This window comes from Petaurus breviceps, unplaced genomic scaffold (assembly GCF_028583685.1).
Source record: "Petaurus breviceps papuanus isolate PSGF00001 unplaced genomic scaffold, PetGlider_PUasm1.0 90847, whole genome shotgun sequence".
In the NCBI taxonomy this organism is placed as follows: Eukaryota; Metazoa; Chordata; class Mammalia; order Diprotodontia; family Petauridae; genus Petaurus; species Petaurus breviceps.
This window is the reverse complement of record NW_027187360.1, coordinates 8,296,053-8,314,911: the sequence shown is the minus strand read 5'-3', so window position 1 is coordinate 8,314,911 and position 18,859 is coordinate 8,296,053. Positions and strand designations below refer to the sequence as shown.

General features: G+C 38.5%; 2 protein-coding genes across 2 annotated transcripts in view; one reads left to right on the top strand and one right to left on the bottom strand.

The window, feature by feature from the left end:
* PFDN4 (prefoldin subunit 4) overlaps positions 1-18,859 on the bottom strand; it is a 371,852-nt gene that overhangs the window by 312,209 nt on the left and 40,784 nt on the right. The gene's annotated exons all lie outside the window — the stretch shown is intronic.
* Positions 1-18,859, top strand: part of BCAS1 (brain enriched myelin associated protein 1) — a 100,517-nt gene that overhangs the window by 51,488 nt on the left and 30,170 nt on the right. Inside the window, exons 7-8 of the mRNA XM_069072438.1 lie at positions 6,751-6,792; positions 16,291-16,485. Of these exons, the coding sequence (XP_068928539.1) occupies positions 6,751-6,792; positions 16,291-16,485 (237 nt within the window). The remainder of the gene's footprint in view (positions 1-6,750; positions 6,793-16,290; positions 16,486-18,859) is intronic.

Genomic DNA, 18,859 nt, shown 5'->3' with positions numbered 1-18,859 from the left:
CCAAGTCTCTTCTATAAAATTCAGGAATGGAGTAAGGAGGAGTGTCCCTTTGTCCATTCAGTCTTAGTCACCTTTTTTTTTTAACATGATCATAATATACTCCATTATCCGACATACTCCATTCTTCTGGGTCTGCTTTTTTTTTTTTACTTTTCATTATTTTATAAAGGTCTCTCCACATATCTTTGCATGCCTCAATCTTGTCAGCCTTAATTGCATGTGAGTATTGCATTTCATTAATGAACCACAGTTTCTTGAGCCATTCCCCATCATGGGGTTTTTAGAGTTAGAAGGGCACTTAAGATAGATCATGTAGGGGTCAATCCCCTCATTTTACAGATGAAGAAGCTGGGCATTCTCCATTTCTTCATCTTTAAAATTATGGAGTTGGGCTAGATGATCTCTATGGTCTCATTCCAGTGCAGACCTTTTATGATTCTATCATAAAGATGATCGTAAAGTTTCTTTTTAGTTCTGTGATTCTATAAGATGTCTCTGTGTGAAGCTAAAATCATAGAGGGCTTTTTAACTGCTGCTGAAGATGTTACTGTGAAAAATAAATAAATAACCACTCACTCCCCTGAGAAAACTGATTTCACACTCTAATATAGTTAGGAAAGAGGGCTGAAATAAAGCTAGCAAAAGGAAAAGTTCCTTTCTCTTTGTTTCATCACTAAATCAAGAGGTCCCTTCTGAACCTTCACAGTGTGACAATCCCTGTGCTAAATGCTGGGGAGGAGACAAAAAATTAATATTTGGTTCTGGCTCTCCAGGAACTCCCAGTATTGTTGGGAGATAAGACACACCCATCTGAGGACAGCAAAGACTTCAGGGCTATAGACCTTTAGACAAGGGAAAACCCAGACTAGTCAAGGTAAGCTTCAGAAAGAGCATAAACCGTGAAGTAGGCCTGGAATGATGAGTAGAATTTGAGTAGAACGAGGAATGATTAGAAGGAAACATTGCCAGAGTGGGGTTGGGGGGGAGGGGATAATGGACATGAGTAAAGAAATATGTTCTTTTCCTGGCTCTTCTTACTTCATTTTGCATCTAGGCATGTAAGACTTTCCGTGTTTCTCTGTATTCATCATGCTTATCATTTCTTATACCACAGTAATATTTCATTTTGTTAATGCACCACAATATGTAGCCTTTTCCCAATTGATAAGTATTTGTTTTGTTTCCAGTTCTTTTCTACCACAAAAAGTGATGCTATAAATATTTTGGTGTAAATGGATCCTCCCTTTCTTTTTTTCAGTGACTTGATCAGGGTACATACTTAGCAGCAGGATTTCAAAGTCAAAGGGTGTGGACATTTTGGCCACTTTATTTGCATAATTCTAAATTACTTTCCAGAATGGTTGTACTAATTCATAGCTCCACTAACAATTCATTAGAGTGCCTGTCTTTCTCTAACTCAACAAGCCCTAACTATCCCCATCTTTTGTCATTTTTCCCCCAATTTGCTAGCTGAGGGGTGAAACATATTTGCCTTTCTCTTATTGTTAGTAATTCAGAGCATCCTTTCATATGACTGTTAATAGTTTTCAATTCTTCTTTGGAGAACTGTTTGTACATAGCCTTTGATCATTTTCATGTGTATAAACTGGCTTGGATTTAAAATTGAGACAGACATGGGAGATGAGGCAGGGGAAGGGGAGGAGAGAGGAGGAAAGGAGATGGGAATTAGGGAAAGAGAGAAAGAAAGACAGACAGACAAAGGAAGGGAGGACAGTGTTGCATAGTGAATAGAGATCTAACTTTGAAACCAGGAAGACCAATTTTCAAGTCTTGTTTTGAAATATATTGCCTGTGGAATCCTGGGCAAAGTCAATTTTAAGTGCTCTGGCTAACTATTCTCTAAAACTATAGGGTGCAGTTTGCTAACCTGCATTTGTAGAGGAATTCCTCTCACCTGGGAGTTCTCTATACTAATGAAATCACAGGTCAGGTTTTTATCCTTTATTCTTTTTTAAAGCAATTGGGGCTAAGTAACTTGCTTAAGGTTACATGGCCAGTTATTTCTGGGTGTGGTGCTAAGTATCTGAGCGCAGATTCGATCCCAGGTCATCCCAACTCTGGGGCCGGTGCTCTTACTCACTGTGCTACCTGGCCGCCCCTAGGTTTTTATCCTTTAAAAAAAAAAAAAGATGAATGCTACTAACCTAAGGAAAGGAATTTTTGTTATTCAAGTCTATGCAGCTATAATACAAAAAGAAGTGAGCTGGCAATTATCTGGTTAATTTAGCCCACAGAAGCAGTCACACTGGATGACTCAGATTCCAAAGACAGGAAGTTACAGAAGCACAGGACCTCATTTGTCATGGCTTACTGAACTCTCTCAACCTGTTAGTGACATGGGAGAACAAACTCACAGCCCAGCCTCTGCCCTACAGGCTTATTTTCTAAGAATGGCCTATCCCTAAGAGAAGGATCAGAGATTTTCTGTACATGTTTCAGTAGCAGCAAGAGATAGAGAGCTCGAAGAGCAGTGAGTGCTCTAGGGACAAAGAAAATTCTGTTTCCAACTGGACCTTAACAATCATTAGATGATCATCAAACTCTTTTATAGATAAGGAAACCGATACCCAGAGAAGGACAGTGACTTGCCCAGAGTCACACAACTAGGTCAGGGCAATTAGGACAGGAGAGACTGGATTTACAAGCACACTGATTGTAGGTAACTCTTTCTGCTACACCCTTGTTCTACAATGTGACACAATTTCCCATCCAAATGAAGGATCTTCTTTTCTCTCTGCCCAGGAAACTGAAAATAGGAATCAATTATTGATCTAAGTGTTCCCATATTTTAAATACTGTTTGAGTTTGTTCTGTGGAAGTGCTTGAGAGTATCTATAAACACATAGAGCCCATTGCTACAATCTTCAGTGCATCTTTAAACTGGGAAAGGTAGAATAAACATAATAAAGAGAGGATTAAAGACCAAGTCAGGTATGGAGAAAGTAACAGAGCACCTAGAGAAATCCCAGGAGATTGAAGGCTATAGCCTTGGGAATTAGATGTCAAGCCCCAACCAAATTCTAGATGATATTATTAAGCAAATAGTTTGTAAGGATAGAATAGGAAGCAAGAAACAGGAATTTAATCAGCATGAGTTTGTGGTCATATCACATGAATTTTATGCCATTTTTTGATGGGCCCACTAGACTAGTTGCTAAGAATAGTATGGTCATAGTGTAGAGTATCTTGTTTTTCATCAGGGCTCTTAACAAAGTCTTTCATGAAGCCTCTGAGAAGAAAATGAAGAAATATGCCTTAGATGACAGTACAGATGGGTAGATTCTTAGCTGGTTAAATTTCTCTTCTTTTATACTTGGATACTCCCCTTAACTAAAGATTTCAGCTACTACTGCAGTGAATGGTGCTAGTGAGGTTCATTGGATCAGATCTTCTAAAAGTGATCTTTTTAATGAGGGTCTATTAGATTTTAGGATTTTATGCTCTCTGAAGGCAGGTATTGTGTCAAATTTAATCTTTATGTCTCCCTCTATAGCCAATACAGTGCTAAACATATATATATATTAGTTCTTAACAGATATTTATTGAAATTTGTTTTTGAAATGGACTCCAACTTGGTGACTTAATTGTCAACATTTGTAGTAGCTACTCCCAAAATTATGTGAAAAATCAGGATAACTGAAACAAAGGAGTTTTTTTTAATGCTTCATTTAAACTATAAACTTAAACATTGACACAACCAAGTCTGTTTTGTAACTATTTCCATTTAAATTAATTAATTTCATCATTTAAAGTAGCATAACAAATTTTTATTTACTTCTTCAAAGTCCTCATCAGGAATATTTGTACATTCATTTTTATTCCCTTTCCTTATATGGTCCTAGTCAGTGTGTATTTCATTCTTCTGGGTCTAGGTTTTCTTTTTGTTTATTTTGTTTTGCTTTGCTTTTCATGATTTAATAGAAGTCTTTCCAGATTTTTTTGTTTTCCTCATACTTGTCAATCTCAAGTGCATCATAGCATTCCATTAATTTAATCTCTATGATTGACTTAACAATTCTGAATCATAGGAACTTTTTAGTTCAGTTGGAACTTAATAATTTTTAATATGATTTTACAGATAAGGAAATTGAGAGTCAGGGATGTTGTGACTTATTCAGGGTAATGTAGGTAGTAACTATTAGAGCCCAGATGGAAACCTAGGTTTTCTAATACCAAATCCAGTGTTCATTCTACTATACAATGCTACCCCCTGGAACTAGCACAAGAACGAAAATAAAGGGCTATTGTTAAGAATGTATATTTCTATTCCTCCCCACCCACCACCGTAACCAAGATTATAGCTTCCTATGCACTACAATGAACATTCAATGGGTAGCCACTTTGCAGACCCAGAAAACAAAACAACAACAACAAAAAAAAAGGCAAAATTTTGTCTATTCCACCATAATGTATAACAATGACAGGGAAAAGCATCTGAAAACCTGCCATGCCACTGACAGGGTGAGGAGTTTGGTCAGCCAAGAGAGTCCTTTACTTGATGCCAATAGTGTCCATTTCCAAGTACTTGTCATGTCGGGTTGAGAAAGTCTGACTTTTATAGTGTGGTTTTTTCATTGGCTTATCTATACAACAAACCCCTCAGGAACACAAGAGATACAGTGTGATATACCCCTCTCTTCCCCCCCAAAAAAAATAGCCTTAAAAGACTTGAGCTACCATCAAATTAATCTAAAATGCACTATAATTTCCTGACAGTCAAAGGCTTCCTCAAAGTAATCATTCTTGTCAGTGACATTTTGTGGCCACAGGAGTTCCAAGGACATGGGGAAGGAAAAACAGTACTACTAAGTGCTCCAGGCAGGAGAATCATAGAGTCATAGATGCCAATGACTCAAAGGGACCTTTAGGGTCACCATGTCCAATCCCTCCATCGTCCACAGTATAAAACAAGTCTAGAGCAATAAAGTGGCTTACCCAAGATAATGCATACATTCATAGGACTTCAGAATTCAGTAAGATCTTAGACATCGATTCATCTGACACGTTCCCCCCCTCCATGTTATATATGAGAAAATTAAGATCCATAGAGGTAAAAGTGACCAAGGCTATGTAACTAGTCAGTGGCAGAGTTGAGAATAAACCTAGAGTTCCTGACCTTCCAGATCCCAATATTATTTCCACCAACCAATGCTGCCTCCAATAATACTTGGTCAACAGAATGGTCAATGGGAATGGATTCTCAATTACCTACCAGTTGAAAATATTTAATGTCCTTAGAGTTATAGTGTTTGTCTCTACCCACCTCCAAGAATTTCATTCAACAATTGCTTACTGAATTCCTACCTAATAAATGTGTCTAGCACCATGCTGGGTGCTGAAAGAATTATAAGAAACATATACGACAGAATATCCTTTTAAGGAGCAAACACAGGATAAGACATATATACATATATGTGTGTGTATATACCCCAACATTCTAAAATCCATGAGGTATTGGAGCATTAAGGATGTTTGAGGTGGGATTGAATTCGATGAGGACAATGTAAAGTCAGGAATGAAGATATGTAATTGGTAGGACTTGATCTGCACTTGGAAGGACTGGTGAGATATGATAAGCATAGCATATATAGGGAAGAACATGAGCCACAGTACACAAGCAAGAAAGGTAGGTCAGGAAGAGATAGATCACATAGTAGTAGAGTGTGGAGACTGGGGTGGTTGATATAAGGGTACATATTGTAGACTAGATTGCCAATCCAGTCTATTATTTCATGGAACAAAGACATTCCCCTACACTCAAATGATCTAAATACAGGGTGCTCCAGTGGCATGTAGACTGATTTGTGGTAAATACATAAAAGGAATCAGTATATATGGGCCTTTCAGTTTTGCTTCTGATTCTGAGAGGAGAAGCAGCATGTCTCATAGTCCTAGGAAACAGTCCTAGTCCAGAACTACAGACTGATTCTGAATGGCTCACGAGGGATTGAAAGAATCTATCAAATAAAACAACCTTACCCTAGCACTGTTGTATATCCAGGAGGACAAAGGGAGGCTTTTACAAAAGCACCAATAGAAGATAAGGAAGATTCCAAGCACCTTTAAAGTCTAGAGTCTCCTAGATAAGTATACACACAGCAGTTTCTTTGGTGACCGGGGTTGCGCCAATGGATCTATCGATTATTTTACTTGTATCTGTCTATATGTCTGATGTCCTGCCTCTGAGGCAAGGGGACCTAGTCTAAGCAGGATGCATCAAGTATTGCCAGATAAATTTGGATGGGAAAAGAAGAGGAATTTTATGGATGTTGAAATGGACCTTTCTTATTCTGATAGGCAAAAGAGGGCTGTTGTACATTAGAAAGATTACTCTAATGGCACTGTGCAGGATGAATGGGAAGTAGATAAAATAGATAATGATAAGGAGGAACTAATTAGGAAGCTGTTGGCTATGAGAAGGTTAAAATATGGAGCAGAAATGGAAACAAAACATTCTTAAAGAATTATCAATAGGCATGGGTGACAAATTGAACATATAGAATGGAGAAGTCTTCAAAGATGGTTCCTTGATTTTGAAATTTGGTGAGAATGGTTGTGTGCCATTAACTGGAATAAGGAACTTTGAAAGTAAAGTTGCCTAAGAAGTGATTCTTTGGAGATATGTCAAAATTCTATCCAGGGTGATTATTTCACTCAACTTTTCCCACTCAGCCATAACCCCAATCCAACCACTCTCATTGAATCTTTTTTTTTTTATCTTCCCTTCAGTCAATTAAAGAGGATACAGTTCCCAAAGGTGCAGAGGAAAATGTAAGTTAAATTTAAAATGATTGAATCATTCCAATTTCATCCTTGACCTTTTTGGTCCACTGGGTGTCATCCTCTGGGGTCCTTTGTAGTTGCATGAAGTGGATATGAATTATGGTAGGTTCTTTCGTCCTTTCAAAATGATCATTGGTAACCATGAGAATGCAGAGGCTTTGATTAAAAATGTAATCCTCATTACAAGTAATTGGTGCTATGGTAAGACCACATGTTGCCAGTGCACCTGCCAGGCAAATGGTTGTACACACCTGTAATACCCACTATCAGGGGGCTGAAACTGGTAGATTGCTTGAGCTCAGGAGTTCTGAGCTGCAGTACGGCTAAAGCCCATTGTTTTTCTGCACTAAGTACTATACCAATATGGTTAGCATCTAGGAGCAGGAAACCACTGGGCTGTTTAAAGAGGGGCAAACCAGCCTAGGTCAAAAATGGAACAGATCAAAGCTACCATGCCAATCAATAGTAGGACAGGCCATGAATGGCTACTGCATTTATAACCTTTGCAAGATAAGAACACCTAGTCTAAAAAAAAAAGGGGGATTACATATGCCTCAGTTTCTTCACAGAATTCGATTCGTTATTATTCAGGGACTTAAAGAACCTACCAAATAAAACAACATTGCCCATTCTTATCTCTGGGGACATCCATATGCTTCTCTGTTTTTCTCTATCATTCTTGTTCATTCACTCTCTCTTAAGTACCAACCCAGATCATGTCTTAAATTTTAACAGCACCAATCATACAGGGGCATGAGGCATGAGAATATCTGTAAACAGCTCACACCAAAAGATTTCCTTGGTGCCAAGCTCAGGCTGAAAGTTTGGGGTTACTTGAATTTCACCTTGATGCAGACCTGTTGACTCCATTACTTCTTTGGCTATTTGTCCAGAGTGGGAGAGGTAGTCAATATTTCCAAGAAGGGTAAATTGATGCCCAGGGGAGAACAACTCAATTCCAAATCTCAGAAGCCTTTCACTTTCCAATAAAGCATACCAAGAGAGATAAATAAGCTGGCCATGTGATTCAGTATAGTGGCATTCTCTTGAAAGAAGAACGCCTCCTCACCCCCACCCCAAATATTTTATAATTGGTGCTGATTAAATTCACAGCTGTTCTTGGAATGAAGCAATCACTGTTCATTTTGGCAAAAGGGGAATACTAGAAATTCATCTTTCTCTGGCTCTTTCTGAGGACTCCCCTAATACCTGACGTAGGGCTGTTATTTTTCAAGTCTAGTCAGTGTTAATGGACCTGAATCCAAACATCTTCCAGAAATGCTGTTTCCAGAGTAAAAGAGATAAGAACAGGTGTCTCTTCTTATGAAGTGTTATGAGAAGGAAAAACATTTCAACTTTTTCCTTTCATGACATTGGGTTGTGCAATGAAGCCAATAGAGCTCTTCAATCCCCAATTTCTTAGTATCCTCCTGTATATTTTCCAGGAATCCAAAATCTCTAGTTATTTCAGTCACCTGGAAGCAGGAATTCAATGCATCTTCTTGACCATGAACTTTAAATTAAATGGTGAATTAAAGCCAGAACTCCAGTTGGCAATGCACATTCTCACAGAAGCGACCTCTCATTTGAGGAGAAATATCTCTTTTGGATGTTGTGGAAGGAACATTTTGTCCACTGGGGCTCTCAGGATAACTTTTAAGTCTGGTTTCCAGAGCTCTGACAGAAGGCATTTCATATTCTAGAGTGAGGGTTTGTTTGGATTTTTTTTAATGTGAATTGAATGTGAAGTCATCTTTGTGGCTTGCAAAGTATAAATAACACAAAATGTACAAAAGCTTACAAAGGGTAAGGAAAGATGCAAGGTGGTTTTGAAAGGAAAAGAAAAAATTCAGCACAAAGGCAACCTTTTCCTCCCTATCCCACAAGATTTCTGCTGGCTTGGCTTTGAGCACAGCATTTCTATTTTTAAAGTCTTGAAATGTCTTTTTCCTAAAGATAATGACATGCCTCTTGGATGAAGCCAGTATAAAAGCATGTGTTTTCACTGTGTTATGAAAAGCTGCTCCCCAACAAAGTCATAAACAAGTAAAAAGGAGAGAATCCTTGGAGGTGGAGGACTGGGAGAGGAGCCTAGCTCAGCTACATGCTGGTCATGTGACTTGGACAAATCATTATTTTAACCTCTTTGGTTCTTGGTTTCCTCATCTGAAAAGTTTCCTCATCTGAAAAAGAAGGCATTGGACTAGATCACAGAGGTAGTATCAAAGGTAGAATTGGAACCCAGATCCTCTATAGAACAAAGGTTCTATTGTTGTATGTCATAGACCCCTTTGGTGGTCTGGGGAAGCCTATGCACTCCTCAAAACATACATAAAACAAAATACATAGGATTACAAAGGAAATCAAATTATGTCGAAATATAGCTATCAAAATTTTAAAAAGCAAAGTTCATGGACCCTAGATTCAGAACCCCTACCTGAGCACATAATAATCTCACAGTGGATAGAATTCTGAACTAGGAGTCAGGAAGACATGAATCCAAATCCTGTTTACTGATTGTATGACTTTGGAAATCATTGACCTCCTCTGAAACCCTTAATTTCATCTTCTCTAATATGGAGATCATAGTGCCTCATGTGTCCCATAATGCCCCAAATCACCATATACATTATATACATACCATGTATATAATATGTATGTGTATACATATATACTATATATAATACCACCATAAACAATATATATCTATATTATATAATCATTTATCTCAAAGGGTGTTTATGACCATTAAGCAAGCAAGTTACAGAAAATGTTTTGTAAATCTACAAGCTCTCTTTATATATGTATATGTGTGTGTGTGTGTATATATATATATATATATATGTATATATATATATGATCAGCTATGGCTATTACTAAGGCCCCTTTGAGCTCTGAATTCTGTGATTCCTTCCAAGGGAGTCATATCTTTACAGTTGCTTTGGAGTCCCTATATAGAGGATGAACATGAAATGGAATTTGCCTTCTTACCACTTTATCTTCTCCTACCCTTGACCTAGGCTAGGAGATAGAAATAGATAAAGCATTTATTAAATATTTACTATGTGTCAGGCACTATTCTAACATATTCACCGATGTTTAAATTGTTTTCAAAACACTAGGCGGCTCCAGACCTGATTGTTGAGAAGCACCATGATATAATCAAAGGAACACCCAGCTAGGAGTCAGAAGATATGATTCTAATCCTGGCTCTGTCATTAAAATTTAGAACCCAAAGGGACATTTTAGGGATCATCTGGTCTAACCCCTTCATTTACAGATAAGGAAACCAAGGCCCAGAGAGACAAAGTGATTTGCCAGGGGACATAGGTCAGTGCCATAAAAGACAGGTTTGGAATTTGAACCCAGGTCTTCTAACTTTAAATCTGGCATGCTTTCCACTTTATAACACTGTATTTCCTTGCCTATGTTTTGTTTAACTAGTTTTGTGACCTTGGGAAAATCACCTAACCCCTCTGGGCCTGTTTCCCAACTTTCAAGTGAAGGAGATGGGTGAGATAATCTCTAAGGCTCCCTCCACTCATTCTTTGGTCCTAAACTAATAAGAGACCATACACAAGACAATGGAAAAAAGTTCTCGTGCAAATTTCACCTTTCATGATTCTGTAAACAGAATTTTTCAACAAATAATATCAAAAATCCGCCTCTATAGAAACAAATTGACAGAGAGAGGTCCTGAAGTATCCATTGTTCCATTAGTGCTTTCTGTAATTTGGCTGTTGACAATGGAAATGGTTTTAGAACAGGGAATGTGTAGACACAGCCCTAAGGAGAAGAATCATTCATAATACATGAAACATGTTGGACAAATGAAAAAATTACTATCTTGAAATAAACTGGGCATAATTACACCTAAATTTTAAGTTCATAAACATTAACATTTGTATGTTTCTTGTCCTTTTTTAGTAATCTGAGAATGAGCAAATCTCTCATACCAAAGCACTTTATTCTATGCATAGGTATGCCTTGTTTTGCCAAACCCAATATAGAGAAATTTAAACAAAAACTATATAAATTGGGGTGATTACCCTTTAAAGGGTGGTGTTTTGTTTACTAAGATTTCTTTAGATAAGTTCTAGTGAGTTTTAGGAGACCTATCAATTGAAATAAAGTCTACCTACCTCATATGAAGTAAAGAACTCAGCATTTTAAACATCTCCTAGTACTTTTCAAGTAAAATCTGACTTCTTAGAGTACAGATAGACCTGGTACTTCCTGCTAGAAATCCACTACTGGTCCTTACTCCAGTAATTTCCCATTACTGAAAGAAACAAAAAACTGATACCTACTGCAGTGGGCTATGGGTGCAATTCATTTGGACCACCGCTCAAACAGTCAGAGTCCCAGACATAATCCCTGAAGAACAAACACAGAATGGCAGTTAAAGCCCTACTTTACTAAACCAATATGACAACTAAAAGAATGAACGATTCCTTTCACTGAAACATGCAATAGTTTAAACTTCCCCCTCATCCTTCCCCTTACAATTTGCCTACACAAACTCAGTTTGCCTTATCTGTGTATATATAGGTTATAAGCATGTTTTAACAGAATAATAAAAATCAAATAAAATTTTAAAAGAGAGACAAAAAAAAAACCCTATTCTACTGTGAATGAATTTCTATAAAGCCTCTTTCTGATTCAAAGTATTTGAACCAAACCTCTAGAAATATGTCTGATGCAAACCTCTGGACAAGAAAATAGAACCTTTTTCAAAATGCAAATGAAGTTCATTTTAATGTATCCTATATAGCCAGTCAAGTTTCATGTGTGTGTTATATGCTTCCCAATGAAATGAAGTAAGAGTAAATCATTTCAAAATATAAGCTAAGCCTCATTTCCATCATGATTTGAACAGAGGACCCTAGTTCACCCCCCAGGAATGGTTTGAAGCCCAATCCAATCAGATGCTACTGGTGCCCTCTCAGGCTAGTCACCTAACTTCTCTGAGCCTCAGTTTACCCAACTGTAAAATGAGAGTGTTAGACTAGATGACCTCTAAGGTCCCTTCCAATCCTAAAACTATGACCCTATCAATCAATATTCAATCAGCAAACATTTATTAAAAACCTAATATGTATCACAGGCTGAACATACAGACAAAAAGTGACATTTCTTGCCCATTAAGGAAACAACATATACCTTTATAAGAATATGCAAAATACAAAATGGTCACAAAGTAATTTGGGGGGGAAACAACTGGGGATATCAGAAAAGACTTCACATAGTAGATGGTTTTTGAGCTGAGATTTAAAGGATACTAGGTATTCTAAGAGTCTGAATTAAAGAGAGAATGCATTCCAGGCAGGGAGAACAGCCAATGCCAAGGCACAGAGGGGGAGACCATGTAGGAGGAACAGTTTAGCTAGGCTGTAGTATATTGTGAAAGGGAGTAATTGTATTACCACACCCAAAACCAGAATTTGAGAGCAACATGGATTTGATTGAAGGAAGATGGTAAACAAGACTTAGAATCAGAATCAGAGATTCGAGACCTGGCTACATGCCTGAGAACAAGTTCCATAGTCCCTGGGAGCCCCAGTTCACTCATTTACAAAATGGGAATGATAGTTGCGTTCCCTACCTCACCTGGGTTCAGGTCTGGTTTCTACTATATCGTGGCTATACAAATCACTTTATTCCTCAGTGTCTTCAGGCAACTCTATAAAACAATAAATTCTAGAGCAAGTCCAAATTTGTATTGGCAGGAAGTTTGCTAAACCAAAGCTAACTAGATTGCTCAGTGGATAGAGCATTGGGCCTGGAGTCAGGAAGACCTGAATTCAAATATGAACTCAGACACTTACTAGCTGTGTGACCTTGAGCAAGTCACTTAACCCTGTTTGCCTCAGTTTTCTCATCTGTAAAATGAGCAGGAGAAGGAAATGGCAAACCACTCCAGTATCTTTGCCAAGAAAACCCCAAATGGAGGTCATTGAGAATTGGACCCAACTGAACAGCAAATTCTTAAACTAAAGAAATAATAAAAGTAGTATAAACAAGAAAAAAAAGGTATTTATCAGGATTGTTTCAAGGCTCAAATGAGATAATCCATGCAAAATACTTTACCAACCTTAAAAGTGTTATATAAATGTCAACTGTCATTAGATGAATGGAAAATTTTATGAGTTCTGGGTAGGCACCTGAAAAAAAAATTTCCACCTAAATGAATTCTTCTCTTTGAGGTTTAAAGACTTTCACAATCTGACTCCAGGCTACCTTTCCAGGATTACTACATATTGCTTCCCTTGATACACTCAACATTCCAGCCAAACTGCCTTATTACTTGTGCCTCATAGCTAACATTCCATCTCCCATCTCTCATGACTTTGTATGGATGGTCTCCCATGCCTGGAATGTCCTCCCTCCTCATCTCCACCTCCCAGAAGGCCCACCTCCTTTCAAAGCAGAGCTCAAGAGTACCACTTGCTACAAGAGACTTCTCCTTACCTCTCCCGAACTACTAATGTCCCCACCACTAAAATTAATTTATATTTAATATGTGTGGGTTTTATATATATATTTGCACATATACACATTGTTTATCCTGATAAAAAGCAGGTTCCTTGAGGGCAAAAACTGTCTGCTTTTATGGTGGGATTTTTAAATTGTATCTCCAGTGCCTAAAATACCTAGCACATAGTAGGCTCTTAATAAATGCTTGAGTAATTTGTTGATTAGATGACATAGCAAAGATCTGGTTCTCTGGATATATAGGCAGATTACTCCTCCACCTTCACTGGGTGCATAACTTAATTTGACTTTGGAGTAAAGTAACTACCATAAATGGGAAAATCTAATATATAATTGGGCCCTTTGGATATCTCTTTGAAATGTACCTTCCTCATAATAAACCTGTGAGGTAGGGAATGTAGCTATTGCCCCATTTTATTGATGAGAAAACTGAGGCTCCCAAGGACAATGGAACTTGTCCTTAGTCCTGCAGCCAGGTCTTGAATCCCCAGTTCTCTCTCTAAGCCTGTACTCCCACTGTGCTTACGCTTGGCTTATAACAGTAGTTAAAAGGATACTTCAGGCTCAATTCAGGACCCTTGGAGAGTATATTTAAATCAACTCCAGAAGGAATAAATTTAAATTAAAATAAGGCTGGAATAGGAGAAAGTTTAAAATTCTTGAGGAAAACTCTAAACTTTAATTAGGGCCCTATTACAATTTGGTTTCCTTGAGATAGAGCCCCACCTTTTTTCTTCTTCTTTTTAAAAAAAATTTTTTAAAGCAATTGGGGTTAAGTAACTTGCTCAAGGTTACACGGTCAGTTATTTCTGGGTGTGGTGCTAAGTATCTGGGCCCAGATTCAATCCCCAGGTCATCCTGACACTGGGGCCAGTGCTCTTACTCTCTGTGCTACCTGGCCGCCCTGATAGAGCCCCTTTTAAGAGTAAAAATATAAGAAACAGGTTTTTTTCAGCTGTGATGGTATTGCCTACCTTAAATTTTTTCTCCTAAATGTAATGTTCAGGTCTTGGGGAAAAAAAGCCTGGATTTCAGAATGGTCTATGTATTTCTAGAGCTGGCTATACAGTGATTCAGGGGTCTTTTCAGATCAATATTCTTGTCTATTTTGACAAGGGATGGAAAATGCTTTTCTACAAAATGATTCTATTTTAAGAAGAAACTGTTTCCCTTTTCCAACATGAACCAATCCTTAAGAACAACAATAACTAGCATTCTTGGTGCATTTTATTTTATTTTATTTTTAAGCAATTGGGGTTAAGTAACTTGCTCAAGGTTACACAGCCAGTTATTTCTGTGTGTGGTGCTGAGTATCTGAGGCCGGATTTGACCCAGGTCATCCCGACGCTGAAGCCGGTGCTCTTAGTTGCTGAGCCACCTGGCCGCCCCTAAGCAATTGGGGCTAAGTAACTTGCTCAAGGTTACACGGCCAGGTGGTCTTGGTGCATTTTATATACATCTGAGTGTCATAATCCTGTGAGGTAGGCTCTGCCGGTTTTATAGATGGTGAAATTGAGGCTCAGCACAGTTAATTGACTTGACCATGGTCACGTTGCTAGTAAATATCAAATGCAGGATTTTAACCTAGGACTTGCTTAAATCAAACCAGCCAACTATCCCCCTGTGATATTCTGGTTATCAACCCGAGCTATTATAGTATATTATATATACATACACATATAGTATATTATATATACATGTCGATCTATCAGGCCCTTAGGAAGCCATGTCTGGCTCTGACCCCTAAACCCAGGCCTATTGCAGCAAAGGAAAAATACCATCGCTGTCCCCTAGGTCTAGTGGGTTTTCCCTTAAAATTAAAAAGAAAAAAAAAAGGTGTTCTATAAGACATGCTAGGCCCATGGTTTCCCAGGGATCAAATGAAACTAACAAGTGTCTGAGGCGTGATCCTGAGTAGGATGCAAAATGATGCAGTCAGGCAAATAATCACAAATTAAACTTGGAAGCAGTCACAGAAGCCAGGCACAACACTAGACTGAAGGTGAATTGGCCTGCCATCATGGACTCCCCCTGGCTGGCCTTCCTCTCTTAGCAATCTGCTCACAGCTCATTAGGTCAAACACCAGGGGTGTGAAGCAATTTAGCAACGCTTGTCTTGGTTAAACTCATTTCTTTTCTTGAAGCTCGGGCTCTGTTTAAGTAACAAGGGCAAATGATTGTATTTCAAGCCAAGGGGAGCAGGGAGTGAATGAATGGGGAGGTGTATTGAAATGAGAGGCTTTTCCGCTATTCTTTCTTTGCTAAGGCTCAGAATGTTTCTACACAGCTGCTATGGAACAATGTCTTTGAAAGCTATGGAGGGGAAGCTGACAGCACAGGCCTCAACCTAGGCCCTCTATTGTATGACAGTATTTTTACCAGCTCCTACTCAGTGCTGGTATAAGTCACACCCATGGCAGATTAAAGAAGAGGGACACAGTAGAGGGGGAAAAGGGAGGGAATAACACTGTCAGCCTTCCTGGACTTGGAAAACCTGGGTTCAAATTCTCTCTCTGCCACTTATTACCATTATCATTATCATTACCATACCATTATCACACATACTGTGTGACCCTAGACAACTGACTTTACCTCTCTGGGCCTCAGTTTCCTCATCTCTTAAAAGAAAAAAATTAATGGACTAGATGATCTCTAAGGCCGCTTCTAGTTCTAAAGTTATAATTGAAGAAGGTAAATTTCCCAAATGGGATGAATGCCTTCTTTCTAGCCCTCATTATATATTCATTGGAAATGACAGTGGCCATGAGCACTGATTCCATTGCATCCATGGCCAGGGGATAGTGACCTGACAATAGTCTACCAAAATCCAGTAACCTTTCTTGCAGCCTGTGTAGAAACAGTCATGTACCCAACCCCAGAGCTGCTTAGGACATTAAGTGTGTATTGGTCCTGGTACCAGGACTCCTTTTTTTTTTTAATTCATGGACAAGTGTTATTTTCTCCACCTTAACACCTGGCCCTCTCTGAAAGCAAAACCAAACCCAAACACAGGAAGCTTGTGAAGCACCAGTAGAGGTTATAAAGTCCGAGGATATAGAAGCATCCTTACAAACAATAGAGCTGAATGAAGAAGAAGCTGTAAGTCCTGAATCTGCCCCTGCCAAGCCCAACGCAGAAGAAAACAAACCACGGAAAACAAACCTGAGGCTGTTTCTCAGACAACTGGTAAGCCATCAGTTCTGTCTAACATGAGAGTGAGCCTAATCTCATCACTCAAACGGGGGAAAGGGCCAAAAGAGATTAGTTGCTATGATCCCTTTGTTTAATCAGTCTAGAATAGCAAGAATATAAAAAACTAATATATTTGATGTGAATGAAAAGGTGTACAGTGTTATTACCTGCCCAACAAGGGCCTTAAATAGCATAACTCAAACTAAAAGTAAACCAGCATGGGTGAAAAATAAAAATTGAGTCTGCTCAGGAAATGCAAAAGGGTCTTTGGTCTAAATATAGTTTAATGAGAAATAAATATCTCACTTCATACTATTCTTTTTTTTTCTGGAATTTTTGAGAGTGCAGCCCTTTCATTACATTGACTCACCTTGGTAAGGAATCGGTAAGCAAGCATTTATTTAGGACAAAGCACCTACTATATGCCAGGTATCAGGTTTGATACCAAAGATACAAAAGCAAACTCATGAAAAGGAAATAATCCCTGTCCTCAAAAAGCTTGCATTCTATTAAGGTGACAACATGTATTTACATAGTACATAGAGAATAAATACAAAATAATTAGTCGACAAAGCACATGCCCCTCTGAGTCAAGCAGTGTCAGTAATGAATGCTTCCAGAAAACTGACAGGAATCATTTTCTTTCATTGCTGGCTTCTTGTGCTCTTTGTCCCGGTGTGCTTCAGTCTGTGATGGTTAGCTCAGATGTTTAAAGCTTGCTCTTCATTGTTAGAAGTTTCCTGTGTGGTTTGAGACTGAGGGATTTGGGTCAGGGTTAAGGATTTACAAGCTGAAAACATCCTTTGCCCTGCTTCCTGAAACACCAAATCACAGAATCCAGAATTGGAAGGGGTCTCAGAGGTCATGGAGACCAACCTATAATTGTCCAAGAATTCCCTTCTATGCTCTCCTCAACAAGTCTTTATCCCAGGACTTTACTGCAGGGCCTTTGGTGAGGGGTGGACTCACTCACTCCACTTCTGAACTGGGCTAATAGTTAAACAGTTTTCACTGACATTGACTCAAAAGTTCCACCCCTTGCTTTTAGTTCTGTGGCCAAAAAGAAAAAAAAATGTTTACTACTTCTTCCAAATGACAGCCCTCCAAATACTTGAAGACAGCTATCATTTCCCTACTGAGTCTTCTTTTCCCAGGGTTAAACAACAAGACATTATTATTTTTTAGATGTGAAAACTAAAGTTCTGAGAGGTTCAATGATTTCTAGCCCTAGATTTCAGCATGATGATATGGGAAGGACTGTTAGACTTGGAATTCAAATGAAATTTGAACACACTGAATTTTGGAAATTCAGATTTGAACTTGGGTTCAAATTCCAGGTCTGACATGTTGTGTCAAGTCTGATTAGTTTATGTGACCATAGGGAAGCACTTAATAAGTGCTGGAACACCACCTAGATACCTTTTATTTATTTGTTTGTTTGCTTATTTATTTATTTGTTCATTTATTCATTCATTCATTCATTCATTCATTTATTTGCCTTTTGGAGGGCGATTGGTGTTAAGTAACTTGCCCAAGGTTACACGGCTAGTTTTTGTGTGTGTGTATATGTGTGTTAAGTGTCTGAGGCAGGAATCAAACTTGGATCCTCCCAACTCCGGGGCTGGCGCTTTACTCACTGAGCCACCTAGACACCCCCAATAGCTTTTATAACACTGATTCTAAGAAAGAATGGGTTCTGAATTCCAAGCAACTTATGTGTCAACAAATTTTTAGAGCATAACCTATTTATGAATTGGAACTGCCTATACATACCATTGATCTAGAGTTAGAAGAGACCTCATGGGTCATTAGTGCCACCTTCTCGTATTACACATGAAGAACAAAGGCTGGCAGAGTCCAAGATCACAAAGGAAATCGGCAACAGAGGTAGATTCGAACCCAGGTCCTAGGATGATAGATTTGGAGCTAGATAGAACCTTAGAGGCTATAGAGTTAAAACCCCTCATTTTACAGATGAGGAAATTGAGACTAAGAGTCTTGCCCAGAGACACACAGTTATTAAGGGTCTGAAGCTGGATTTGAACTCGGGTTTTCCTGATTCCAAGTCCAGCACTTTAATGGGTTTTCCATGTACCATACCATCTGGTCACAAGGAGACAGAATAAGAGTATGGATGATTGTAGTACAAAGCTATTTTCCATTTATGTAAAAATTCAAAGTATCTGTGTTTTCTGTGGTCATGAGGTAGGATATTCTCTAAAAACCAGCAATTATTTGTTATTCAGTCTGGGGTGTGTGTGTGTGTGTGTGTGTGTGTGTGTGTGTGTGTGTGTGTTTGTGTGTGTGTGTGTGTTTAGCAGGATTAAAAGAGTTGGGCTATTTGCCCAGGGCCTCCTCAAATTTCTCT